Genomic DNA, 25,924 nt, shown 5'->3' on the forward strand with positions numbered 1-25,924 from the left:
GGAGCAATGCAGGTAACGTAGGGTGGAGCTGAGCTGCTTTCTGCCACCACCTTGCCATGGTATGCAACAGGCAGACATGGCAGGAGGTGACGCGCTGCCAAGGTTCAGGTGTGGCTGGGTGCTGCTGGGTGTCATGGCTCCATTCCTGCTGCCAGGAGGCAAGCTGGGATAAAGCTGCTCCTGGGCAGGAAGGTCCGTTATCTGCCCCAGCAGGTGCTCAGAGTCCTATCCTTGCTGGAGATGTAGCTCTGTGCCCTGACCCTGCAGAGAACCCCTCTGTGCATGCTGCCAGTTACAGGGACGCTGGAGGCCAGAAGGCAGCGGAGTCCTATGCCGGGGAGTGAAGGGGTGCAGGTGACGTGGGGTAACTCCTGCCGGGGACCAGCGCGGTCCTACCAGAGCAGCTTCTTGGCGAAGGGAGAGTGACAGCACACCCAGCCGCCCGCACTGTGGCCCCGGAGAAGAAGGGGTGGTGCCTGCCGGGAAGCACGGGCGGAGCGGGGTCTGCCAGAGGAGGCAGTAGCCCGAGAAATAGGGCTGCCCGCGGCCGGGGCGGCCCCGGAGGACCGGGGCGGGTTGGGCGCGGCCGGACGCGGCGACGGGCGCGGCGGCACTGCGAGCACAGTAGGTCAGGCATCGCTGGGGGCACAGCAGCGGGAGCGGCACTGCCTGGTTCGGACGCTGTCTGCCGGGCAGGGTAGCGGGTCCGCGATGCGTGCGGGCGGGGAAGCGCCGCACCAGGTGCTGGGCCGCCTGCGGTTCCTGCTGCAGTGCAGCGAGTGCTTCCGCCGCGCCCGGGAGCTGCCCGCCGCGCTCTGCTACGTGCCGCGGGAGGTGCAGTACAAGATCTGCAAGGACCCTGCCGCCGCTGCCGCCCCCGCCGCCGCCCGCAGCCTGCTCAGCGTGTGGGACAGCCCAGGGCCGGCGCGGGGCGGCAAGCGGGCGGCGCGGGCCACCATCGAGGTGCGGAAGGGCGGCTGCCTCCGTGCCACCGGCGAGGAGTACTGCAACGGTGCCGGGCTCTGGGTTAAGCTCAGCAAGGTAACGGTGGGACGCCGCGCAGCCGGGAACCGCCCAGAGTCATGTCTCGTCCTGACGGCGGTGACGAGCCAGGCTGTGCTTTCAGGAGCAGCTGGAGGAGTATGCGGCCGGCCATGACCTGGCAGAGGGTTGGGTCCTGGCGCAGAGGTTTGGAGAAGGAGGACGTAAACTGGTCCCCGTTGACTCTATGGAGAAGATCCAGAGGCAGCAACAAACTCTCGGGGTTGATTATAAACCCGCGATCAGGTACGGCCCCAGACTGCAGACCGGGTCTGGGCTGGGCGGTGGGCGCTGGAAGCACGTGTGACTGGTACCAAAAGTGGATGTGCGACCCAGCCATCCCAGTTCCCCTTGACATGTCCAGCGCAGACCCCTCACTCCCTCCAGCACCGGTGCCTGTATACTTGGACAGCACCTGTGCAGCACAGAGTCTGCTGATGGTGTCTAAGGCACTAAGGTTTGGGCTGAGTGCTGTCACAGAGGCAATGGAGTTATGACAGTGCTCACGTTTGATTTGCATGATGGAAGGCCACAAATCATAGAATGATAGGGATTGGACAGGACGTCTGGAGATCATTGAGTCCAACCTTCCTGCAAAAGCAGGTCACCAAACCCCACCTAGAGTAAGTCACCCAGGAATGCATCCAGACAGGTCTTAAAAGTCTCTAGAGACTGAGATCCCACCATCTCTCTGGGCAGCCTGTTCCAGTGCTCAATCACCTTTGCAACCATTTTTCCTCACGTTGAAGCTGCCTGTGTTCCAGTTTGTGACCCTACATGTGCAGGGCTGGATTCCCCAGCTCTGCCCCAGCCTGCCCCTGGCTGCAGGGACACTGAACCCTACTGCAGCTGTTCTACAGCTCTTGGGTGCCATTCCCAATCCTCCACCACTCTTTCCTCCAGTCCAGGCTAAGGCAGTAATGCTTGTGTATGCTGAGCATTGACCCATCTTTTCCCTTGTGCAACTTCTCTAACGGTGCTGCTACAGCTGGGAGCAAGTGGTGGACCTGACCTACACAATACACCTGGGAGAGATGCCCAGACTCATAAAGCAGGATGAGGCTGCAGTGCAGAAGTTCAGGTATGAGTGCATCTCCTAGAGTAGTACTGTGGCACCCCAAGGGGTGGCTTACCAGGGCCTGAACATACCTGTGGGACCGGAACTGGCTTCAGTTGGGAGCAGGAAGATTGGGTGCCTTGGGATGGCTTTTACAATGATACTGTTTGATGCAGCTCAGCAAAAATGGCCTTTGCTCCATGGAGCATTAGATCAACAGCACAGTGTTATTCCTACTGGGCTGGGGTGGCCATAAACACCTGGTGTAGTGGTGGTGAGATACAGCTGTGCCGTCTGCCTGTGGCAGGCAGGGCCAGCTTCCTGGCACCATCTCAATGTCATGACCATGAGATACTTTGCTACTCTGAGCTAGGCCATCTGTACAGTGCTGGCGGACAGCTTCAGGACACAGCCTAGTCTCCCTGTCCTGTTAACCCAGAGTTCCCCTGCAGATATGTGCCCCCAGGCTGGAGCTATGAGCATGACATGGAGCTGGGGCGCTTCCTGTATGATCACAGTGAGAAGGAGCTGCAGCATGTGGACTGCATCAAGGAACACGTCAGCAGCATCGAGGTCTCCTCACAGGCAGTAGGTAGTGGGGCTCTTCTGCAGCCTCAGATCAGTGTGAGACACATGAGCATTGCCACAGCTGCAGGAATGAGTAGCTAGCAGTGGCTGTCCCCTCCCATGAGGGCCTGAAGATGGTGGTGAGGATCTGCTGCTCTAGCAAAGCTGCTGGGAGTTGAGCATCTGAAGCAAGACCCCACTGTGTCTCTGGGGCTGTGGCCAGCTTGCTCTGCAGGAGCCACCATCCACCTGCAGCCTAGTGTACGAAGGGGCTGGCTGAGTCCTGATCTCCTCTGATGGTACAGGACCTGTTCCAGGGGTGGGCATGGTGTACCTAAGGATGCTCATCTCCCTTCGTCCACTTGCTGCACTCTTGCAGGAGGACTGTGAAGCAGCCCGTCTGACAGACAACCAGACATACACCTTCTGGGAGAGCAACGGGCCCCCGGGGCAGCACTGGGTGCGGCTCAACATGAAGAAAGGCACCATTGTCAAGTGAGACCTCAGGGTGTCCCCTCCCTGCTGGCAGCCATGCCAGGGATGGGCAGAGTGTGGGGCAAAGCACCATCTTCCTCTTGAATTCAGTTTTCCCTGTGCTTTGGATGGGGACTTGGGGTTGAGCCTTGCCTCCAGGCTTGGGACATCTCCAGAAGCATCTCTGTGCCCAGGCAGCTCAGAAAGAGAGGATAACACTGTCCCTTGCTCTTCTCATTACCAGGAAGCTGTGGCTCACGCTGGATGGGCAGAGCAGCTCCTATGCACCTAGACGGGTGGCTGTGTACGGGGGGACACTAAATAGGTTGCAACACCTGAGAACGGTCCTAATTAACGAGTGAGTAATAAATAAGGAGCACTCTGGGGCCAGTTTGGGCCAAGCCCTCAAGCTGTCTGTGTATCCCAAGCAACTGCAAAGAAAAAGGCTAGGGTCAGTCCTGAATGACCTGGTGGTGACTGTGACTCCGTGGGTCGGGGCTCCCTGGATGCAAACCACATCTGTCCCTAGAAGCATGGCAGGACTACAAGCTGAGTGCCTTCATCTCCACTCCTGCTCCGTATTCGTGCTGCAGCAGCTGAGTTGCAGTGTGCTTCCTTGTGCTCAGTGACTGGGAGTCTTTCTGCTTCCTCCTCCTCTTCTCTGGTGACATGTATTGCTGCTCTCACCTTTCTGAGCATCACTGCTGTGCTGTAGTCAAGAAGTTCTGGAGTCTTTCACCTCTTCTCTTTGCCTTGGCTCTGCAGCACCCTTTTTGATGCAGGCAGGAGTTTACACAAGGATGCAAATTTCTTCCCCAAAAATTGCCCGTTTGTCTTTTTCCCACTGAGCAGTGAGATTTGTCTTTGAAGAAGCACCCACAAGACTGCCCAGGTTCCTTCCTGGTGGCAGGAGCCAACTTCTTGTTGCATCTGGGCAGTCACAGTAGGCGTTTGCTGGGAACTTGCCAAAGGCTTTTGAAACAAATGAATCACCAAACTGCTCATCTCCACAAATTTGTTTCCTTCAAACTATAACCCTTTTGTGACCAGCTTAGCTTGAAGGATGCTTGTGCTATTGCAAGATGCACAAGGAGCCCCAGAAATGACTCATGCTTGGCCATCTCACCTTTCTGTTCTGCTTTGAATTTATTCTTATGTTCTCTCGATGTGGCTTCCACCTTCTTCAGGATGTGTTTGTGCCTCTGACAGTCTCTTCTCTCTGTTTGGTCCCCTCCTGCTGCCTCAGTGAGGCAGGAAGATCTTTCACCATGGGTAGTGGCACATCTTTGGCTGGTGACCCAGAGTGGCCCTTGCCTTGCCATCTGCCTCACCAGTGTCTGTGCTGCGTGGCGCTGCCATTTCCCTATATGCCATATGCAGGAACAGCTACCATAATGTCTGCATCCTACGTGACATGAAGGCCTACCTGCCAGTGCTGGAGATCCGCATCCTGGAGTGCCGGGGTGAGCCTGCACTGCTGCCAGCCCAGCCTGGCCCTAACCTACAGCTGGTACTGGCACCTGCATCTCTTTCTGCTGCATCAGCTACTTTTTGGTATCTGCTGGAGGAAAAGCAGGGGAATGAGCTTCATTTGGGATGCCACAGGCACTGAGGGCTCCTTGCCCCCCGTTGCAGTATCTGAGCTGTGCTGGCCACATGGCTGTGGCCACACACGGAACATTGCTGTCCTTCTTTGGCAGACCAAGGGTACAATGTCCGCCTGCGAGGGATTAAGATCGTGGCCTTCTGGGAGTGGGACCTGATCCTCAATGCTGACATGTTCCAGCCAGCACGGTTGGTGCGATACCCTCTCCTGGAAGGTGTGGACAACGACGTTCTGTACCGGCGGGCGGTGCTCATTCAGCGGTATGGCACAGTGGCACAGGGATGGCAATGTCCCCACAGCGAGCTTGGGTCCTGAGAACTGTCCCCTGGCCGCTAGCAGGGGCTTGCATGCCTTTCACAGATTCACAGGTTGCACTAAGTTGGAAGGTACCCTCAAAAGTCGTTTTGTCCAACCCCCCTGCAGTAAGCAGGGACACCTCCAACTAGATCAGGCTGCCCAAGGCCACGTCTTGCTTAAAGTCTGCCAGCTCCTTTCCGTGTATGGCAGGAACTTCAGCTTGCTGCTCTCAATCCTAATATGGCTGCTTCCAGTGTCATAGAATCATAGGATTGTTTAGGATGGAAAACAGCTTTAAGATCAAGTCCAACCATTAGCCTAATACTACCAAGTCTGCTGTTGTGTTCCTAATCACTATGTTTACACATCTTTTAAATGCTTTCAGACGTGACGATTCAACCACTTATCTAGGCAGCCTATGCCAGGGGTTGACAACCCTTTCAGTGATAAAATTATTCCTAATGTCCAAAGAAACTTATCCTAAAGTCTAGGAAGCATGATGGTGGCCCATGCTGAGGAGGACTCACACCATGTAGCGGTCTCCATCCTGCTGCCTGCAGGGCAGTCCCAGGCTGGGGTCAGCACTGGCACCACAGAGAGACTCCTGGCAGCATTTTTTCTGCAGCAGTGTTGCAGCATAGGCTGGGCTGCCCTTGTTTGCAGCTTTTTCTTGGGAAGAGCAAAGTAAAACACTTGGCCCAGAGCGTGCTGGTGGGGTACTCCCCTTGGAGTGCTGGTGTCACTCTGTGGGCTGAAAGGAACACACATGCAGGGTTCCATGTGTGCCTGGTGCTGTCTGCTATGAAATGTCATGGGTATATTGAGCTCCACATGTCTGCCAACCCGTCTCATCCAAAAGTTGCTTTTCTCTGGTCCCCAGGTTTGTCCACCTCCTGGACAGTGTCCTACATTACTTGATCCCTCTCTCTGAGGAGACCATCGGCACTTTCGATGCACTTAGGGTAAGTGTTTGCCAAACTCTCCTGGGGTGGTGTTAGTAGAAATGTCTCATCACAAGCTTGGCTGTTTTTTGCTGAGGGCTGTGGTGTACATCCCTTGATCTGATAGAGACAGACCTGTCCAGGTCTTATGCTCACAGCTGCCCTCCTGGACATTACCAGAGGGATGGAGGGCCTGAGTATCCCCTACAGCACCAGAGGCTGTGCTTGGAGAGGCGGAAAGAGGGCACACAGTGGCAGGATCAGGCCCTAACCATTCCTGCTTGTCCCTTGCTAGAACATGAAGCCATTCCTGCTGTTGTCCAAGCAGAGCACAGCTCTCATCACTCACTGTCTCCAGTTCTCGGAGAGCAATCCCCCTAACACTGCGCCAAAGCTGTATATCAACCGGCACCTGGCCCGGGAGCACCGTGCCAACCCCGCACTGGACCCCAGCTGCAGGAACACTGTCTTCATCCAGGTACAGCAGTGCCATGCCCTGTGCCAGGTACCTGCCATTTCCACGTCGCTCCTGCTGCATCTCATCCCCTTTCCACTCTGCTCCTCTCCAGCTCTATGAAGGCCTCAGATCTTCCAAGAATAATCAACCCCTGGACTACAGGTAGGTCTTCATCATCACGTTTGTGGGGTGCCACCTCCCCAGAGCAGGTTGTGAAGTGATACCAGGTGCTGATTTTCCTGAAGGAGGGATATGCATGGGGCTGTTGCTTCCTTTATCAATATTATGAGGAACAGTTGAGGGAATACTGGAATTGTTTAGCATGGTGAAAATGAGGTTCAAAGGAGACCTCATCACTCCTTACAACTACTTGAAAGGAGGTCAGTCTGTTTTCCTCAATAACTAGCAATAGGACAAGAGGAAGCAGCCTCAAGTTGCACCAGTGGAGGTTTAGGTTGGATGCTAGGGAAAATTTCTTCACTAAAAGAGTTGTAAAGCAACACAAGAGGCTCTGCAGGGAACTGGTGGACTCCTTGGAGGTATTTAAAAGATGTTTGGATATGATGCTGAGGGACATGGCTAGTGCTGGACATGGCAGTGCTGGATGAATGATTGGACTTGATAACCTTAAAGGTCTCTTCCAACAAAAACGATTCTGTGATTCCCTGTAGGTGGCCCCTGAGCTACACTCAGTGGTGGGAGTGTGAGTTCATTACTGAAGGCATCATTGACAACGGTGAGAGCACTTCTCTGCTGCCCTCCCTGGGCTTTCTTGTGTTGGGTCACATTTCAGTGGATCACCTGCTGTGGTGGGGTGCCCACACTGTCCCATCTTCTCTGAGGCAGACAGCCCCTCTTTGTGCACTCCCCTGTGGTCGCTACATGTGCCCTACTCAGGGAGAGGGGCAGATTGGCCCAATCATGTGGCTTAGCATCTAACCCTAGTGTGTCAGGCACTAACCAGCCTCTGACGACATTGCAGGTGGTGGTTTTCGGGACAGCCTGTCAGATGTCTCAGAGGAGCTGTGTCCCAGCTCAGGCGATGTCCCTGTGCCCCTGCCCTTCTTCGTGCGCACTTCCAACCAGGTTTGGCACCCTGCTGTCTGCCTGGCTTGGCCCTGGAGGGGCAGCCAGTGGATGATGGGGGTTTTGGAATGTTAGTCCTAGCTTAATGATTGCAGGGCTCCTGATAGAGGAGGCTGTACTTGTTACCCAGGTGGTGGAGATCTACTGGAGGGGTCTAAAAGGCAGGTGGAGGAGTGATGGAGAGGATACTGCAGGAGGGACCATGCTGGGATGGTCGCATCTGCACAGATCATAAGGCTCTCTCCTGCAGGGTAACAGCAGCAGTGACACCAGGGACATGTATATCCCCAACCCCTCCTGTAAAGACTTCCCCAGGTATGAGTGGATTGGGCAGCTGATGGGAGCAGCCCTGAGGAGCAAGGAGTTTCTGGTAAGCAACGCAGAGCCTCCCTGTCCAGTGAGAGGGTTTGGCAGGGGTCACCGCATCTCGGGTAGATGGGCTGCCTTCAAGTGACGTGGAGGAGGACATTTGTCTCTGCTTCCTCTGTCAGATCCTGTCTCTGCCAGCACTAGTGTGGAAGCAGCTGGCAAGAGAGGAAGTCAACTGGAGCAAGGACTTTGCCACTGTGGACTTACAGCTGGTGAGCAAGGCTGGGAGCCAGTAGAGCAATACTGTGTGCTGCTGTGACAGCCATGGCTGTGCTGTGATGTTTTTTGCCTTTGGATTGCAGGTGAAGCTGCTAGAGGTGCTAGAGGGTGTGGACAGGGAAGCCTTTGAGTTCATGTTTGGCAGAGAGCTGACCTACACTACAGTGCTGAGTGACCAGCGTGTGGTGGATCTGATCCCCAATGGCAGCAGCACCGTGGTGCGCTATGAGGACCGCAAGGAGTTCATACGCTTGGTGCAGAAGGCTCGGTTGGAGGAGAACAAGGACCAGGTAATGCCACCCCCCAGAGCTGGCATGGCTCCAAAAGACCCTGCTCCTGTAGCAAGCCCTCCTGGTATGTGTGGAGTTGGCAGCTGTGAAAATACGTCCCCAGAACCAACTCCGGATGGGTCACATGGGTGGTTCCCCAGGGTGTCTGCTAGCCCTGGGGCTCCCCTCTGGGGTTCTGCAGTCCCTGCTGTCAGTGCTTTGTGTGGCTGCCCTGGGCTCAGACCCACCATGGTGACATGAAGCCCCTCCTGTGCTCCACAAAGATCGCAGCCATACGTGCTGGGCTGCTTCGTGTTGTGCCACAGCCTGTGTTGGACCTGCTCACCTGGCAGCAGCTGGAAAAGAAGGTCTGCGGGGACCCTGAGATCACAGTGGCTGAACTACGGAGCTTCAGTAAGTTCCAGGGCGAGCACAGAGCTGCTCCCAGTCTCTCATGTGGGCAAGGCCTTACCTTGATGGTGCTTATCCTGCCTATGCATCCTATTCCCTGCTGAGTCCCTGGTCATGGAGTACAGCCTGGGGAGGTTATAAACCAAAGGGACCTTGGATAGGGATGCGTCAGTTTTAACTGCAAACTGCACCAGCTTACTCTGGACCATCTGATCCTCAGCTGCTATGAACAGAGGCAAATGGACACCCTGCAAATCATAACCCACATTTCTTCACTCACTTTTGTCCAGAGTGCAGGCCCTGCTCAGGAGTGCCAGGGGCTCTCAGAGGCTCCCTAAGCGCAGAGTCTCCTAATCTCCTGTCTCTGCTCTGGGGTCTCACAGCAAGGCAGGGTGGATATGTCCCATGTTAATTTGCTTTGTTGTGAGTTTCTAATGGTCCTGTTGTGCATTCTTGCAGTCACATTTGAGGACTTCCCCTCTGATGACACTCGTATCAAGAACTTCTGGGAGGCACTCAACAACTTCACCAGCAGTGAGCAACCTTAAGATTTTCCCTGCTCTTCATATACAGCAGGGTGGGCCAGGGGATGGGTTATCCAGTACCGTGCTCCCTGGGAATGCTCACCGGGTGCTTCCCTGGGAGTTGGTAGGTTTGTCGCGCCGGGCCCTTCCAGGCTTCCCTTAGCTTTGCCCCATGCTCCTGGGATGCTTCTTCAAGAGCAGACCCTGTCACAACATCAGCAACTGGGACACTCCTGTCCTTATCTTTGAGACCTGAGCCTTGTCCTTCCCCTCAGAGGATCTCAGCCGCTTTCTCAAGTTTGTCACTGGCCGGAGCCGCCTCCCAGTTCAGATCATTGTCTACCCAGAAAGGACAAAGTGAGTCTGTCTTGACCAGGCTGGGATCCCTGCATGGTTCAAGGTCCCTGCACTGTGCCAGGATCCATGTGCCATGCCAAGATCCGACTCTATTTTCTTTCTCCCAAGCTTGGATGCTTTGGACCTGATGCCACAGTCCTCCACATGCTCCTGCACCTTGTACTTGCCCAACTATTCCTCGTAAGTTGAGCTGGGGACAGGGGGTAGGGGTGCTCTGCACTCCCTGAGGTTGGAACTGGGGTCCTTTGCTGGGGGGGACGTCTGAGTGGTTGCAGGGAGGGAAAGGTGAGGGTCTTGGTGCCTGTCACAGCTGTGACTCGACGTTGCTTCTGCCAGGGCCAAGATCTGCGAGGAACTGCTGCGATACGCAGTGTACAACTGCATGTCCATTGACACCGACAAGGAAGTCTATGATGAATGAGACCCCTCCCAGGCACTCCCTGCCACAGGAGTCACCCACCCTGGGGACACCGTATTCAATAAAACTGCAGGGCTGGATCCTGCCATCCTGCCTCAGGTCCTCTTTGTGTCTGTGCTTCTCAAAGGCTGGGACTTGCTTTGTGGCAAGTGCTGTAACCGGGAGTCCAGCAAGGTGCAGAGTACAGGGCGCTGCATAGCGTCAGTGTGGGGATGGTGTGTCCTGTTTCTTCCACGGACACAGCGTTCGTGGGAAATGCGCCTGCAAAGATCCCCCACAGCGCACCTTACATCTTGCCTGCCCCATATGCTCTGCCAGCAACCTCTGCCTGCAGTTCCCGCCAGCGACCCGCTCCTTGCATCAAGCTAGCAGCCGCTGCCTGCAGCCCCACCTGCGGCCGCCTGGGGGCGCTCTGCCGCCGAGCCCCTGCCCAGCGGGCGGGCAGCGATCCATGATTTGGCGCTCCGCTGCCTGGAGTTTTTTCCCTCGGTGTTCCGCCTCCTGCCCTGGCTGCCACGAGCCTATGGCAGCGCGGCGAGCAGCCGGATCGAGCCTGTCGGTGCTCTGCCGCCGCTGTCCGCCATCGACTGGCTCGGCGCTCCGCGCGCACGCGCTCCGCGCGCCGGTGCAGCCATTGCCGTTGCTGTCCTGTCAGTGAGGCGCTGGGAGCCGGCGGCAGTCACAGCACAGGTAACGGCGGGGCACGGGCAGGCCCGGCGACTCCGCACGGGTCGTGAGGGATGTGGGGGAGGCAGGAAGCCGACGCTCGCCTTCGAAAAGTGCTGGCGGCTAAAGTTGGACTAGGTTGAACCCATCTGGTCTTAGCCCAGCCCGGCTCGGTTTGGCCTGTCTGAGTCTGGGCCTGTCCGGTTCTGCCGTGGTTGAGTGAGACCCTGCCTCTGTGTCCCCTCTGCAGCATGGAGTTCCAGGCCGTGGTGATGGCGGCGGGAGGCGGTTCCCGTATGATGGACCTGACCTCCAGCATCCCGAAGCCGCTGCTCCCGGTGGGCAACCGACCTCTTCTCTGGTACCCGCTGAACCTTCTGGAGCGCGCCGGCTTCGAAGGTGAGGGACGAGGATGTGTTGGTGTGGTTTTAGAGACGACGTGCTTGCCCTGGTCTCCTCCTGTGGTCACCTCCGCTACGCCCTTTTCTCACCCCCTCTTGTTCCAGTGTCGAGGCAGATGGTGTAGCAGGAGGTCTCATCTCTGCACTGGAGCTATTCTGTTGGCTCATGTCACATCCTTTCTTTCACTTCCTGTTCCAGCACCCTCTTCCCCCACTTCTCCCCTCACCAAGGTTTCTCCTATCAGCATGTTTTTCCTAACTTTCATGTCTTTCCCAGTGTTGTTATCCAGGAGTCTCACTCCTTTCTCTGAATTGTTCACAAGAGTAGCATGAAAAGCCTGTCAGCTCTCCTAGGATATCTCTGTTTGTTGTTTCACTCTGGCCTGAAACTCAGAGTTACTTGCTCTGTCTGAGCAATTTAGTCATTGTTGCATTTTGGAGCCAAGCACTGGGTTTCAGACAGAACAGGGCAGGGGAGTCAGACTTCCTGTGTTCACCTGTGGACCTTGCTTCACAGTGTGAGGGGGCTAAACCAATGTTTAGTTCTTTGATATTTTCTGAAATTGAGTTTTGATTATCTTTTCGAGTGGTGAACCAAGTCTTGCTGTTTCTTATGATACCTTTCCCTGATGCCTGTCATGTCAGCTCTTGATTACCCTTGTTAGCCTCTTGCTGTTTCAGTGTGAAGGAACAAAAGATAGAGCAGCTTAAATCTCTGCCTTTGTTTTGTTTAATTAAGAAATTATTTAGAACTTTTTTTTCCCTAGGAATTGTTTTTCACCTGTTGTTTGTTGAAATCTACTTTCTGAAAGTCCACTTTTTTGGACTGTTATCCTGTCTGGCTTTTCCTGGGATCATACTCTTATCCTGTGATATGGCTGTATGGGTAGCTAAAAGCTTTTTTTGTTGTTGTTGTTATCTGTGTGTCTCTTCAACTACTCAGAAATAACCATTTTAGTTTGCTTCCCTTGACCTCTAGTAGGAGGTGTTACAGTTGAGTCTTTCTCCTTTCTCAAACATCTCTTCAGCTTATATATCCCCTATTGGAGGTCTCTTCCAGCCTGGCTGATTCTACAATTCTGTGAAAACCTGGACCTGAAGTGTTGGGTACACAGCTTCACTAAATAAGCTGCCACCTTCATGCCTCCCTCTTGCCTCTGTCCCCTGACCAGTCTGCCGGTTTCTGTGTTACTACTCCAGTGGCATGAATTTTCCTGGACCGCAATTTTTATTAGGTATTACAGGAGACTTTAGATCCTTGTACTTGCTTATGTTAGTGTGTGTTCCACAGGCTGATTCATTGCACCCCCTTCATCCTACTTGCAAGTGCTTCATCTCTCCTAATATTTAGGAGACTTCTCCAGATAAATGTTGAACTGTGTGGGCTTCCACCTGACACCAGTTCCTTTTCCACTGGTTACTTCATCTAGGTTCTTTGGCCTCCTTTAAAATGCAAATTGGCATCCAGTATGGGAGTGGGAGAGGAGCTCTCCTGTATCTCTGGTACCAAACTGCCACAGAATTCTCTTCCTCTTTTCTGTTTAACAGATTCAGGGTGAGTTCAATTTCTATTGATACAGATTTATTCTTAGTGTGTTTTCTTCTTACCACAGGAGCTTCTTAGGCTGATTTCTCACAATTCCCTGTTAAAATTCCATATAGAACACAACGTTTGGGATTTTGAATGGATGAGATATTTTAATTTGGAGGTTTGAATGTTGCTTTTCCTTCCAGTTCTTCACGTCAGGGGAAAAGGTTTCTTGTTTTTTCATTTTCTCAGTCTTTTATTTGCAGAACTTTTGTTCTCATATTCTTAATTTTAGAAAATGCTTTCATGCCACTGTTGATATCCATCAAATAGGCATTTACATTTTTGCTGTTGTAGATGGAATGAATTTGTTTCTTATGTAGTACTCCACTCTCTTGCCAAGCTAGCGCTGAGAAATAGTTTGAGCATTGTATTGTAATACTGTGGTTGGTGGCATTGTCCATAGAGGATTATACAGGATTAGACTAGGCAAAAGACAAAGCTTTCAAGTGTTGGTGACATTAATGCAGGGTCTCATTGGTGTGGTTGAGGACATATGGTTTGTGGTTACTTGCTAATGATAGAAGATTTTTCTGTTCTGTCCTATTAACTCATGCCACTCACATGCATATATCTCAGTAACGACCTACACCCACACAAAGCAGGAGAGATTGTTTTAACATTCATCAGGAGTTTATTTCTCTATTTCAGAAGTTACTGCTGTCAAAGAGATGTTCATTGTAGAGCCCAGTTGTATTATTCAGACCTTTTTGATCAGCTTTAGTCAGTGAAAAATGAGAGTGTCCTATTTGTGAAGATTACTGGGTTTGTATCTTGGTCTTATCCCACTTTGCTCTGTCCTAGAGGTCATTGTGATTACAAGGAAGGAAATCCAAAAGATGTTAAACTTGGACACAAAAATGAAGCTGGACTTTGTGTGCATCAGTGACAACATGGACATGGGTACAGCAGATTCACTGAGACATATTCACCAGAAAATTAAGGTATTACTGTCTGTTATTGAACTTGACCAGAAAATGTTTCTTTATAATTTCTTTTTTTTCCATTGTGCTTTAGAAGCTGTCCCATGTAATGGTATTGCATATAAGTGAATAGGCTCCCCAGAGAGGTTGTGGGGTCTCCTTCTATGGAAACTTTCAAGGCCTATCTGGATGTGTTCCTCTGTGATCTGTGTTAGATAGTATTGTCCTACTCTGGCAGGGGGGTTGGACTCAATGATCTTCTTGGGTCCTTTCCAACCCCTAATATCCTGTGATCCTGTGAATTTTCTGATCTTCAGAACAGCTGATTTCTGTAAAAGTCACCACATGAAAAAATGCAAACAAAGACTCTAAATTATCAGAATGAACAGCTAGGAAGGCTGGAGCAGATCCAGAAGGAGCACTGGCTGCTGCTTAGGGTTAGCTTTCTACCAGGTTAATTTAAAGGTCATAATTATTTATACAGTTTTTGGTATGATGTGTGATCACATGCTGTTGTCCATACCTTGAGGTAGTCCTGCACAAATGTTCACTGTCATCTTAGCCTAGGCAGTATTCCAATACATAAGGAAATCAGTGTTCAGTTCTTGGCTCTGCCACAGGCTTGCCTCTGCCGCTGGGCAAGTGACTTGCTCTGTGCTTCAATTTTCTGCTTTTCCTATGCTTTTGTGGCCTTGGTCATATAGTAAGCTCTTGGATAAACAATGCCCAAATGTGATAAAGGGCTGCTGTTCTAATAAAAATGCCATTTTATACAATTTTAATTTCTAGCTGCACAATTAAACCACTTCCCACATAAGGTAGAAATGCCACTCAGAGTTCTTAGCATCACCTGGAATGGAATTTTGGTTTTGTCATTATCATATACTTAAACTTTCAGATTTGTTCCCTGTCAATTTAGACCTCCTTAGCCAAACTGTCTGTTCAGATAAAGGTTGTATCAGAACATCAGTGAAATACTTAAGTCCTGAGGTGTCATTTTCCCTTCAGTCTCTTTTGGAAGGTGATACACCATGGTGTAACAGACTGTGTATTCCCAAGGGAGAGACTCTAGTCGAGACAAGATGAAACTTCTGGGCCTCCTTTAGGATGCACATTGACACAGATTCTGCAGGGCATTAATGAACAGACTAGAGTAATTTAGAGGATGAAGACAAGATATAAAAATGAAAGCCAAAATTAACAAAATCAGTTTAAGTTAATGTTTCTGTCACATGGAGATTTGGGATCCTATCACAACTGATTCTGGCAGTACTTTTTGAACATGTGCACACAATAAGGCAGTGTCTCTGCACTGCAAGTTGTGACCCTGACCTTATAGTTTTATTGCCTGACCAGAGTGATTATTCTGGCTGTCTAGGTGTCCTTTTGTGGTAATCCAGGCAAGTTTGCTTTGAGGGAGGCCTGGGAGATGGCAGTAAAGTGTATGGGGTAAGAAAATAGACTCTGTCTTCAGAGGCTACAGTGTTGATCTTCTGGGGGTTTGGTTGATTGGTTGGTTGAGTTTTGTTGTGTTGTTTGTTTTTTTTTCTAAGGAAAAAAAAGGCTTAGGATGTGAGGTGGTACTGAAAATTACATGACTTTTCTTCAGTCAGCTGCTGTGTTTGAACAGCAGCAACTGCTTCTGCTCTTTTTATTCCATGTCTTGTCTGGCTAGAGAGGACAAAGTGGTCTCTTATTTGAAATAAGCCTGTACTAAGTTGTTGAGCAGCTTGCTGCACTGTGTATTTTGGAGTCATTCCTCTAGTAAATGCATACCTCTGGTCCACCTCTTACAGGATATGCCCTCTCTTGTGTGATATAGGTGAGAGAACTACACAGCAGAGGTAGCTGAAAAGCTGCTGTATGATGACTGTGCCTGTGGTGTAGTGGGAGAGAGATCTTGCTGAAGAATGAGTTTCCCTGGTGAAAACAACTGCTGCTTGTGGCCATAGTTTGCTGGCAGGCTTTTTGCAACCCATGCCAGAAGTTTGATGAGAAGTTTAAACTGGTTGCTGAAACACAGTTGTCACAAATTCAGTTAACTGCTCACAGACAGAAGAGCAAGTATGTGCGGTAAAAGTGAGGTAGCGTGACACAGTATAGACAGCTTGCTTGTGTGTTGTGTGAGTGACGAGTAGAGCCAAGCTTATAAATACACAGTAAGAGACATGTCTAAGGGTAGCAGAACTGCTGAGCAGAAATTCTGAGATGTGTATAAATGCTGGACCACTCTAAAGTGTAAAATCTTACGAGGTCAGTAAGACTGACTGTCTTGGTTCACAATAGTAAGCATCTGACTCTGCCAATCTTATTGTTTCCTGGTTGTTGAGAAGTTCATGAGAGCAAAGGAAGACTGTTCACATTTGTTTGCTGTTCGCCCACTCTGTATGCACAGGACCTTTTCTATCTTTAGTTCAAGAGCTGATGTAGTAGGGGTGTGTTTTTGACTCTACTGGAACTCTTCCTGTTATTTTTGGCTGTGTTGGCCTGTACCTGATTGACAAGGCAGAGCTTCATTAGGGTTTTTATGTTCATTACAAGTCTGAATGTATCCTTTTCTTGGATCCTTGACACAATGAAGATACTATGATAAACTAATGATTCCTAAAACAGCTGCTTGAGAAATAATGGAACAACAGAGGACTTGGTCCCTTAAGTTCCACTTTCTGGGTTCCTAGGCCTGAGTGTCAGAGTCTGGCCTGTTCTTTACCAGTAGTTCTTTCATTAACTTGTTAGGTGGGTTGTTTTGTTTGATTTTATTTAAACATTAAATTTTGGGGTCTCGAATAGCTAACACTATTAATCAGTTTGTCTTCACAACTCTGCAACTGAGAAATGAGGCTTAATGAGGTGAAGTAATAATTTTGCAGCATATGAAGTAGAAACTAGGTTTGTTTGTAGGGTTTTTTTTTGCCTATGTACCTACTGAGTGGGTAATATAACACTTAGCAATGTTATGCACTAATTCTATCACTTAGAATGATGTGAAAAGCAAAAGGTGAGTATTTATTTCTTAAATGTTTCGCATTATACAGGGATATGAAAACAATTCGTATAAGGCCTTTGTGACAACTAGAGATCAGATTATTTGGTTGCTCTTCTGTGGATGATCCCAACATTTTTTAGAGTGCCATTGGTTTCAGGATGCTGGTATAGCCTGTGTGCCTTATGGCAGTTTAAATTTTTTTTTTATATGTATATAATTTTAATGTCTTGTCTTTGGTTATTGTTACACTTTTAGTATCACTGTCAGTTCTTGAAGTTCCTAGTTTTCTGCTTATCTTTTTGCAGGACCAATAATGAACAGCTATTCAAAATATGAGAATGAAAGTCAAGTCACAAAGGGTTAATTTTTTTCATATGTATATATAGGATGGAAAATGGTACAACATAGACTATATGTAGGCTCACGGTTGATGGTATAGTAAAGCTCTTGTTCAAAATGCAGCTTTACCACCACAGGGGTGTTTACAGGTCTCTGTCACCTTATGGTCTGTGCTGGTGAGACAGATCTCTCTCACCTCATGATCTAGCCTAAACAGATTAAAAAGCCAGCCTTTGCTCCCTGTAGGTTTGGATTGATGACCTTCCCTGGTCATGAAGAGTAAAGAGAACTCCCTTGTTCTAGACAAGAGTGTGTTATACAAGACAAACTAAATGTATTATGGAAAGTAACAATATGCTTCTTTAGCTGAATGAGTTTGTGAGAAATGTATTTGGTTTATTTATTTTAAATGCCTTCTGATTTCAGTTTTCTTCAACTGTTTACCTATGCAATTATTCTAGAATAATTCTGAAGTGGTTTACTTAGTGAAAACTTCAGCACTTCCGAGTTACTGCTTTACCTGCAGCACACAAATAAGACAGGTCCAGCAAGACTTACAGGACACAAAAAGAGGCTCTACCATGGATTTCTTTGTGTGCCTGTCAGCATTTGAAAAGCTGTGCAGAGTGGTGGAAAACACCCTTTCATTAAATCTCTGGAAGACAAGAGAGAGCTGTGATAAACCAAGCCACTTTGATGGATTGTGCCAAGCAATGAATCAAGCAGTGCTGTCCCTGGGTTCCAAATCTCTTCAAGAAGTGCCCTTGCACAATTCATTCAATCCAGTGTCTTTGTGTCAAACTTTAAAAATACTGCTGTTCATTTATGTCTAGTTTTAGGAATCATTGTCAAAAACTACTTTGAAACTTAACCTATAAAAATAATTTTCTAAAGTTTCAAAGTCATCTCTCTCCAAGTCTGTGATAGGTAAATACCACTTCATCCAATATATATTAATAGAAACAGACTCAGCTATTTAGGGCAGAGTATATGCTTTTGTTTGAAGGGTGTGTGTTTTCATAGAATCAGCCAGGATGGAAGAGACCTCCAAGATCATCCAGTCCAACCTATCACCCAGCCCTATCCAGTCTCACCCTTCAGCTGTAGCCATGTTGCTATTGTCTTAATCTATTGTCTGCATGAAAGAATATTCTTGGGCTGTCAGGGATTGCGTGGAATAAAAAAAATAGCATAGGTGTAAAAAAAAAATTTTTGTATGATATGCAAACAAAACCCTCTCCTTCATGAAATTTCATTTTTCATATAAATTTTTTCCATGACACTTTTTGATTCTACTCTCTTTAAATGTCTTTTCCACTTCATTGGTCACTTGGGTTTGACAGTTTCAGTGGTGAATACTGATATGCTTTCCAACATGAGAAGAGATGCAAGTGCTGTCTGCTGCACGTTGTGGTAGGAGATGATGCAGATTTTGATTTGTAAGCAGCTTGTATTTCAGTGGTGTTGTTTTGGGGGTTTGTTGTTGTTTGGTTTTTTTTTTCATAATTGCAGGCAGTAGATTGCCTTTTAAAATATTAACTTGTTTTGATGTCTCTTGAAATTTTGTGCAGTGAAGCCTTCTGGTTCACTTAGGGAGATTTTTCCACTGTAGTTGGTGTTAGTGGACACAGAAATCGGTGTAAAATCTTCTGGTATGTCCATCAAGGCAAAAGCTGTTTCCTCCAGTGTGCTGCTCTGAGTTCTTCCCTTCAGGTTTATGTCTTCATTTAATTGACGTTTACTACCATTCTTGTAGGCCTTCTCTTGCAGTTTAACAAACCTGCTTTGGGTGATTCATGGGATCAGTATGCAAAGTGTGCGTGGTTACCTGCCACGTTATAACACAGTATTAGTGTCAATACTTTGATTACTAAAAAAGAACTCATGATTTGGGTGATTAGTAACAAGAAATTGTGATAGGAGCTAGGAGCTCAAGAGTAAATTGCAATGTCTCAGAATGTACTAGTTGAAATAAGGTGATAGTAATCATCCACTGTGATGGAGGAGGTAAGGGAAAATGCAAGACTAGAATGTGTTGGGTGAAGTGTCTTTTATGGTAGAGATGAGAAATTAATGCTGTTGCTAAAGGCAATGGGGAGATGTCCATACCTGTGCAAATATCCAGGGAAAAAACTCAAATTCATCGAATATCGTACAAACACTGGAAAAGCAGATAAGATATTCAGAGTAGAATATAATGGGGTTTAAATATCACCCTATGAGAAAACATAAGATGAAAATCAGAGAAAGGTTTTATCAAAGCAGAGTAGGAGTGTGAAACGATCTTTCAGGAGTAGTCAAGGAAAAAAAATCCCTACATTTGTATTCATTGTCAAGCTGAGTTTTTTTGGTGGTGGTTTTTTTGCAGGTTGGTTGCTTGTTTTCCTTCTTTGTTGCCTTGTGGCTTGTTGTTGGTTTTGATTGTTGTGGTGGTGGTGTTTTTTTGTTTGTTGGGGTTTTTTGGATGGTTAGTTCTTTTAAATAAACTAAGTAATGTCATACCTGGAATGGCAGGAGGCTAAACTCTGACTCGGAAACCCCCTTTGAGAACTGTGTTTTTGTGACCTTCTGCTTGTACCATTCATCAAACTGCTGCAGACCTTTTTGTGGGTCGTAGATTATTGTTGGGGGGGGGGGAAATATGGTGGGGGTGTCACTGTAGTTTATAAACTAGTTCCTCTGAAATTTAGGCATCTCTAATATTTGACCATTTTGTGCCTGTGCCAAACTTTACAAGACCCACACAGCTGCCATCTGGCACCATCTCCCAGGCTGGGGCCTCTCCAGCCAGCAGGTTGAGAAACCTGGTTAAATCATGAATCTGTGTTTCAGGCTGAAGCAGGAGGTGGATTGGGTGTGCCTGGATCAAGCATTTGTCTTCAGTGAGTCTATATTATTTTCACCTTCTGTTAAGCATTCCTCTCCCTTGTGTCACTCAAGTGTGCTCCAGCCAATGATTAAAACATGATGTTCCGGCAGAGTAACAGCAATGGAGCAATTTCACGTTTTCCTTCCCAGATGAGCCTTTAGTTGTGTTAATGGAAGCCTTGACTAATATGGTGTGAATTAATCAGCATGTCTTCTGCTCCTATCACTGGTGAGTGCTTGCATGTCAACTGTTTCATCTCAGGTGGTCCACCTGGTTTTCTCAGTTTCAGAAAGTAAGATTTGAAAGTAATACAGCTCTTAAAGAGCAAAGCAAAACAAACCTCAAAAAGCTACCAAAAAGAAGAAGAAAAAACAACATTCTTTGAACAAATAAACAAAGATTGAAACTCCAGATTCTCTTGGTATGTGCATCTTTGGGAGCCATGTTGTGGAAAGTGTGATGTCACGGTGGTGGTCTGTATGCTGCTGAGGGTCACTGATCCGTGGAGTCTTGGACGGCATGGCTAAGCGCTTCACTTCCTCTGTTGAAAAATCTCCTTTCCAAACACATGATGTAAGTAAGCTTGCTGTAATGGCTAGAAGACAGAAGACAGAATCTGAATCCTTTTGGTACAGCTGAGCAGAGTTTGGTGAGCATGGAAAGAAAAACTTCAGTCTCCATAACATATAGTTATGTATTTTTTGTACTGTCAGTGGAAATAGGACAAATAAAACTTTTTTTAAAGAGAAAATGTCTCTCTATATGAGCAAGACTTAACTACTCTGTTAATCTGTTTTGAAAGAGTAAAAAAAAAAAAAATTCCATCAGACTTGCCAGAAAATGCTGTTTACTTGAGTGTCTCAGAGTTGCTATTTTGCTGATTAATATTTTTTTTCTAATTCTGATGGGCAGGAAAAGCAGATGTATCAAATGGCAGTTCACAGAGTATGTAGCATCTCGTTTCCTTCTCTACCTCTGTTTGAAAGCTGCCACCACTGACGCACCAGGCAAAATTTATTATGGATTGCATGCCCAAGTTCCATTCCCAAAGCACAGCTGATTGTGCAGCTCTACTGGCAGGTGCTCAGGCTGGCGATGTTGCTGCAGGGAATGATATAGTGCTGCCTGACTGTGTGCATGATGAATGTGTTCAGGACTTTGCTCTGATCTTTATTTTTCCTGGCAGGGTAAGAGTTAGAGAATTCAGCAGTTGTTGGTTGTGGTATTTTTGTTGGTATGGGTTTTTCTGGTTGTTGGTTTTTTTGGGTTTTTTTTTTTGGGTTTTTTTTTTTTTTTGGTAGGGTTTGGGGGTTTTTTTGTTACTTAGCTTTAGAGGAATGTAGCTCATTAAATTAATTATTTTGCTGCCAGGGTTTACCATGGATCAGGGTTCATACACCGGAAGTTTGAATGAGGCAATTAGCTCTGAAGGTTAGGATCAAGAATGGTTATTAGGGCATTTGTTATTTTACACATTGGAAGCTTAAGAGGATGCCCTCCATTATACATGCAGGCAAAACCTTAGGTGTTTTGCACCAAGAGTCATTGACAGACCTGAGATGCTTGTCAGTTTTAACTGTTGCATCTCTCACTGCATGTCTTTATCCTTTTCATTCTCCTGGCTATTCAAGGCCTGTGCTCGTTATGTTAACCAATACCTCTTGTTTTCATATAGAAGTTGTCAGCATTTCTTCTGTATTACAGTATATGTTTGCATTTAGACTCTGTGTGATTTGTGATGAATTGCACAAAATCAACCTATTGTAGTCAGTCATCAGCAAGTTTGCATATGACACCAAGCTGGGGGCAGATGTGGCTGGGTTGGAGGGCAGAAGGGCTCTGCAGCGGGACCTTGACTGCCTGCACAGATGGGCAGAATCCAGTGGGATGGCATTCAATAGCTCCAAGTGCAGGGTGCTGCATTTTGGCCACAACAACCCCATGCAGAGATACAGGCTGGGGTCAGAGTGGCTGGAGAGCAGCCAAACAGAAAGGGAATTGGGGATGCTGATTGATACCCGCCTGAACATGAGCCAGCAGTGTGCCCAGGTGGCCAAGAGAGCCAGTGGCATCCTGGCCTGCATCAGGAATGGTGTGGTCAGCAGGAGCAGGGAGGTCATTCTGCCCCTGTACTCTGCACTGGTTAGACCACCCCTTGAGTACTGTGTTCAGTTCTGGGCCCCCCAGTTTAGGAAGGACATTGAGATGCTTGAGCGTGTCCAGAGAAGGACGACAAGGCTGGTGAGAGACCTTGAGCACAAGCCCTACGAGGAGAGGCTGAGGGAGCTGGGATTGTTTAGCCTGGAGAAGAGGAGGCTCAGGGGTGACCTTATTGCTGTCTACAACTACCTGAGGGGAGGTTATGGCCAGGAGGAGGTTGCTCTCTTCTCTCAGGTGGCCAGCACCAGAACGAGAGGACACAGCCTCAGGCTGCGCCAGGGGAAATTTAGGCTGGAGGTGAGGAGAAAGTTCTTCACTGAGAGAGTCATTGGACACTGGAATGGGCTGCCCAGGGAGGTAGTGGAGTCGCCATCCCTGGAGCTGTTCAAGGCAAGATTGGACGTGGGACTTGGTGCCATGATCTAGGCTTGAGCTCTGTGGTAAAGGGTTGGACTTGATGATCTATGAGGTCTCTTCCAACCTTGATGATACTGTGATACTGTAGTTGCAGACATAGTAAGCTCTTTTCACAAGTATATAGGTGAAATAGCATCCTGGTAAAATACTTTCCTGTTTTTATGAGCTACTTCTAGTTTGTTTGTTGGTTGGATTTTTCTTAGTAAATAGAAACTAGCATTCATTTTTGTACATCATCTTGCATTTTCACTATTTAAAGTGTATACAGTCTTTTTGGGTAAATAACTACTCATGCTGTGTGTTGAAGGAAAATTCAGCTTTAGGAAAGGTAACCTCAGAAAACATTCTGCACATTTTGTTTTTAACAGCATTTTCTTGAGCATATGGCAGCAAAGAAGTGTTAAATGTCCTTTATTACCAGCTCATTTTCTCATGCCTAGGAAGACTTTTACATTAATAAGTCAAACTCAAGTTTGTAGTTTTCAGAAGTTGTTCTGTAATGATTGTTCAAAGAAATGAAAAGGCTCTGAAATTAATTTGTGCACATTATTTTATTTCCAAAGAGAGGGTAAGATTTTAAGTGTGTGGGGAAAAACATTAAATGCCCTCCAGCTGCCATTTTTTCGTCTTGTTGTGAGAGGAGAGGGCAAAGCCCTGTGCTATGAATGAGCCTTGAAGACATAACTGTCACTCATGCCTGGGTGAAGGACAGTAGGAAGGTATCTCAGTGATGTCTGTGCCACCCTGGCTCCAGAGGTCAGAAAGGAGGAGTTCTCTAGGGTTTTGGTATTCCTCAATGGTGCCCTTATTTTGAATGCTACATCACCATCTGATATGATGTAACAACTTTTTGCATGTAGTTTCCAATATCTGTGGCCTTTCCCCATGAGACTCAAGGCCTCCATGGCTTCAGGTAGGGTGGTACTTCAAAGGAGGCATTCACAGCTTACTTGTGCATTGTTCTGGAACAACATTCCTTCCTTGCTGTCCATAGCCTTTCTACTTTGTTTCCAACCTGTATGATTTCTTCTTGTGTGTTTTTCCTTATGTTTGGATCTTAACAGTCCCCTTGCCTCGGAGGATTTGGGCCTTTTCATGTCAGTTGTGGGCTGTGCAACTGTCACAGTTACTCTGTTGCAAGTGAATATTCATCCCTTGAAAGTGAAAATGGAATTGTTCAGCTCAACCATGCTCACATGTGTTAATTGACGTACATAGTTCGAGTTATTGGGGAATGTGGGAGTGCATCAAGCCATGGAGTTACTGTGCTTGAGAGAGTCTTTCCCTGTGTCTTTTTGCAGGCTATGACAGCAGTGCAGCATCAGTACTAAGAAGGTGATGGTGTGATCAGCACAGGCTATCCCAGAGGCTGTCACTTTGCTTAGCACTGGTTTTCTATCGCTCTTTAATTTGGTGAAGGCCATGGTGAAGATCAGTAGACTTCCAGGATGACTGGAATTTACTTTTGTCTTTCTGTCATGTTAACTTGAAGCCTCATGTAGGTTATCTAGATTTTCCTTGATTATGTGTTGAAAAGGGAATGACAATTCTGCATTCAGATTTTCTTGAAACAAATTTAGGTATTCTTCTGTAGTGTAAATTCTGTTAGCTCCTTTGGGAAGATGGTGAAAGTTCTGAATGCAACCAAGTGCTGGAAAAAGCAATGGAGGTCTTAACATTTTCATAACATTTTTCTTAAAACAACAGTTACTGCAAGGCAAATATCATGGGAAAAAAATGGAGAGGTGCTAGAGGAGAAAATAGTATCGTGTGATGGGTAGTCCAGGAATCTGTGGTTCAAAACAGTACTTTTATTTACCATAGCATGATTAGTTTTTGCAGGAAAAAACCCAGACATTCGAACAAAGCCAATCAGGTTTCATGTTAAGTGGACACCTGAGCCAGTGCAGGTAGTACAAAGCAGCAGTGCCATCCAGCTGTGCTTCACAGGGCATGTACTGTGCAGGACTGGTGGGCACTTGAGTTTTCTCTTGGAGTGGAGTTGGAACTTGTGGATGAAGTTGAATCTTAGAGAATGTGTTTCCAAAAGGTGTCAAGGCTTTATTCTTATGTTTTAGTACATAAAGAGTCTACTGTATCCTTTGGTATTTTATTCCAGATTATACTTATTCTCCCTCTTAAACTACTTGGCCTTTTATTTCTGTGCTGAATGCTGATTTCTAGCCACTGCTTTTTGTTGTGTCGCAGACAGATCTGCTGTTTAGGAAATTGTGAGCTGTGGGTAAAGGGCTTCTTTCCCTTCAATAAGTCGAGCCAGTTGAGCTCCATTAGGACTACTTATTGTTGTTTGTGTGACTACAGCACCTGACTGCCTAAGGCTCTGCTTACATTAAGTGTTAAGCCTGGGCTTGAGCTCTGGGCTTTGGCAGCAAGCCTGCTGCGCCACTGCTGTTGAGACTGGAACCTGACTGCAGCTTTCTCCGTTCCGCTTGTGTGAGGTAGAGTCCAAGATCAGCTGCGCAGCAGGTCTGATGATGCTGCCGTCCAGGTAGTCTTGGAAACCTGCCTTCCAGGAACAGAAGTGACCAGGAGAGTGCTGTTTATCTTTGGAATTCTCCTGCCTGTGAAGGAGAGATCTGTTTGTGCATTGTTGAACCAGGGGAGAGTTTGGCTTGCCAGGCTCACCCTCTGTGAGCTGGTGAATTCAGAGCATGGTTTATGGGGTGCTCCCCTGAGCTTTAGCAGGCCTGGTTCTTGTGATGAGTGATAGTGTGTGCTTTCTAGATGTGGGGAAAACAGTCTCCTCCAGCATGCTTTGCGGACATAAACCCAGGAGATGGCTCCTAACTTCAGACAAATGGGAGAGCCTAGTGAGACAGGATGGTATGCATCAGTGTATCAGTTTGGTGCCCAAGCACTCTGACAGCCTGCTAATTCTCAGTTTTCCCTAAGTGTAACAGTCACAGATTTGTTTTATTTACAAACAACAAAAAGAAAAGGAGGCATCCTAGCTTAAAACCATGTCCTTTAGAAGATACGTGTAGCTGATAGAGCTAGCATCCTGGATTGATGTAAGGTAGCACGTTTGGTTAAGTGCATGGCAAGTTGAAGGCATAGGCTGTTAAAAGGAGCTTAAACCACTTGTGCTTGATGTGACAGAAAGTGGAAGCAGACAAGAAGGGTGATGTGATTGGAGGAGGAAGCTTGGAAAACTATTTCTGGAGTATTGTGTAATTAGGATGAAACTCTGTTAGTCAGAGCCAGAGGAAAAGGTGAATTGCAAAGCTTTTGTTCTGGACCAGAAGGTTTACAGTTCAGTGTCATAATAGCAATGTCCTACTTTGAAAACATTCTTAATAAGCTTTATGAACTCGTGTTCATCTCTAAACTGCTGCTCTAAACTAAACTGCTTCTAGTTGCTGATAACTGTAAATTATCCTTTTCCACCTCATGTGACAGTTTGAGCAATAGGTAATGAGACTTCCTCCTGGGAGGAGACAGGATGCCTTCTAGGCTTGAAT

At 47.7% G+C, this 25,924-nt stretch overlaps 2 protein-coding genes across 6 annotated transcripts in view; both read left to right on the top strand.

Moving 5' to 3' along the window:
- The first annotated feature begins 671 nt into the window (after nucleotides 1-671).
- On the top strand, nucleotides 672-10,191 carry LOC135177555 (E3 ubiquitin-protein ligase HECTD3-like). Of its 4 annotated transcripts, XM_064147694.1 has the most exons (21): nucleotides 673-1,041; nucleotides 1,127-1,287; nucleotides 2,030-2,122; nucleotides 2,551-2,686; nucleotides 3,045-3,160; nucleotides 3,384-3,497; nucleotides 4,520-4,602; nucleotides 4,840-5,005; nucleotides 5,923-6,004; nucleotides 6,279-6,461; nucleotides 6,553-6,602; nucleotides 7,112-7,176; nucleotides 7,423-7,526; nucleotides 7,777-7,896; nucleotides 8,018-8,107; nucleotides 8,198-8,404; nucleotides 8,668-8,797; nucleotides 9,254-9,328; nucleotides 9,594-9,675; nucleotides 9,784-9,855; nucleotides 10,012-10,191. In XM_064147694.1, exons 1-21 carry the CDS (start codon nucleotides 712-714, stop codon nucleotides 10,094-10,096), a joined length of 2,544 nt encoding a protein of 847 aa, XP_064003764.1. In that variant the 5' UTR covers nucleotides 673-711; the 3' UTR covers nucleotides 10,097-10,191. The 4 variants fall into 4 exon arrangements, 2 of the variants coding, with proteins under 2 accessions (XP_064003765.1, XP_064003764.1); XR_010303094.1 differs by lacking the exon at nucleotides 9,594-9,675 and having other exon boundaries at nucleotides 672-1,041; XR_010303095.1 differs by lacking the exon at nucleotides 8,668-8,797 and having other exon boundaries at nucleotides 672-1,041.
- Nucleotides 10,192-10,620: 429 nt separating this feature from the next.
- Nucleotides 10,621-25,924, top strand: part of EIF2B3 (eukaryotic translation initiation factor 2B subunit gamma) — a 104,999-nt gene continuing 89,695 nt past the window's right edge. The window contains exons 1-3 of one of the 2 annotated variants that reach the window (XM_064147699.1): nucleotides 10,621-10,783; nucleotides 11,010-11,158; nucleotides 13,553-13,692. In XM_064147699.1, the coding sequence (XP_064003769.1) occupies nucleotides 11,011-11,158; nucleotides 13,553-13,692 (288 nt within the window). In that variant the 5' untranslated portion in view covers nucleotides 10,621-10,783; nucleotide 11,010. The remainder of the gene's footprint in view (nucleotides 10,784-11,009; nucleotides 11,159-13,552; nucleotides 13,693-25,924) is intronic. The other variant, XM_064147696.1, reaches the window with a different exon arrangement.

This window comes from Pogoniulus pusillus, chromosome 8 (genome assembly GCF_015220805.1).
Source record: "Pogoniulus pusillus isolate bPogPus1 chromosome 8, bPogPus1.pri, whole genome shotgun sequence".
In the NCBI taxonomy this organism is placed as follows: Eukaryota; Metazoa; Chordata; class Aves; order Piciformes; family Lybiidae; genus Pogoniulus; species Pogoniulus pusillus.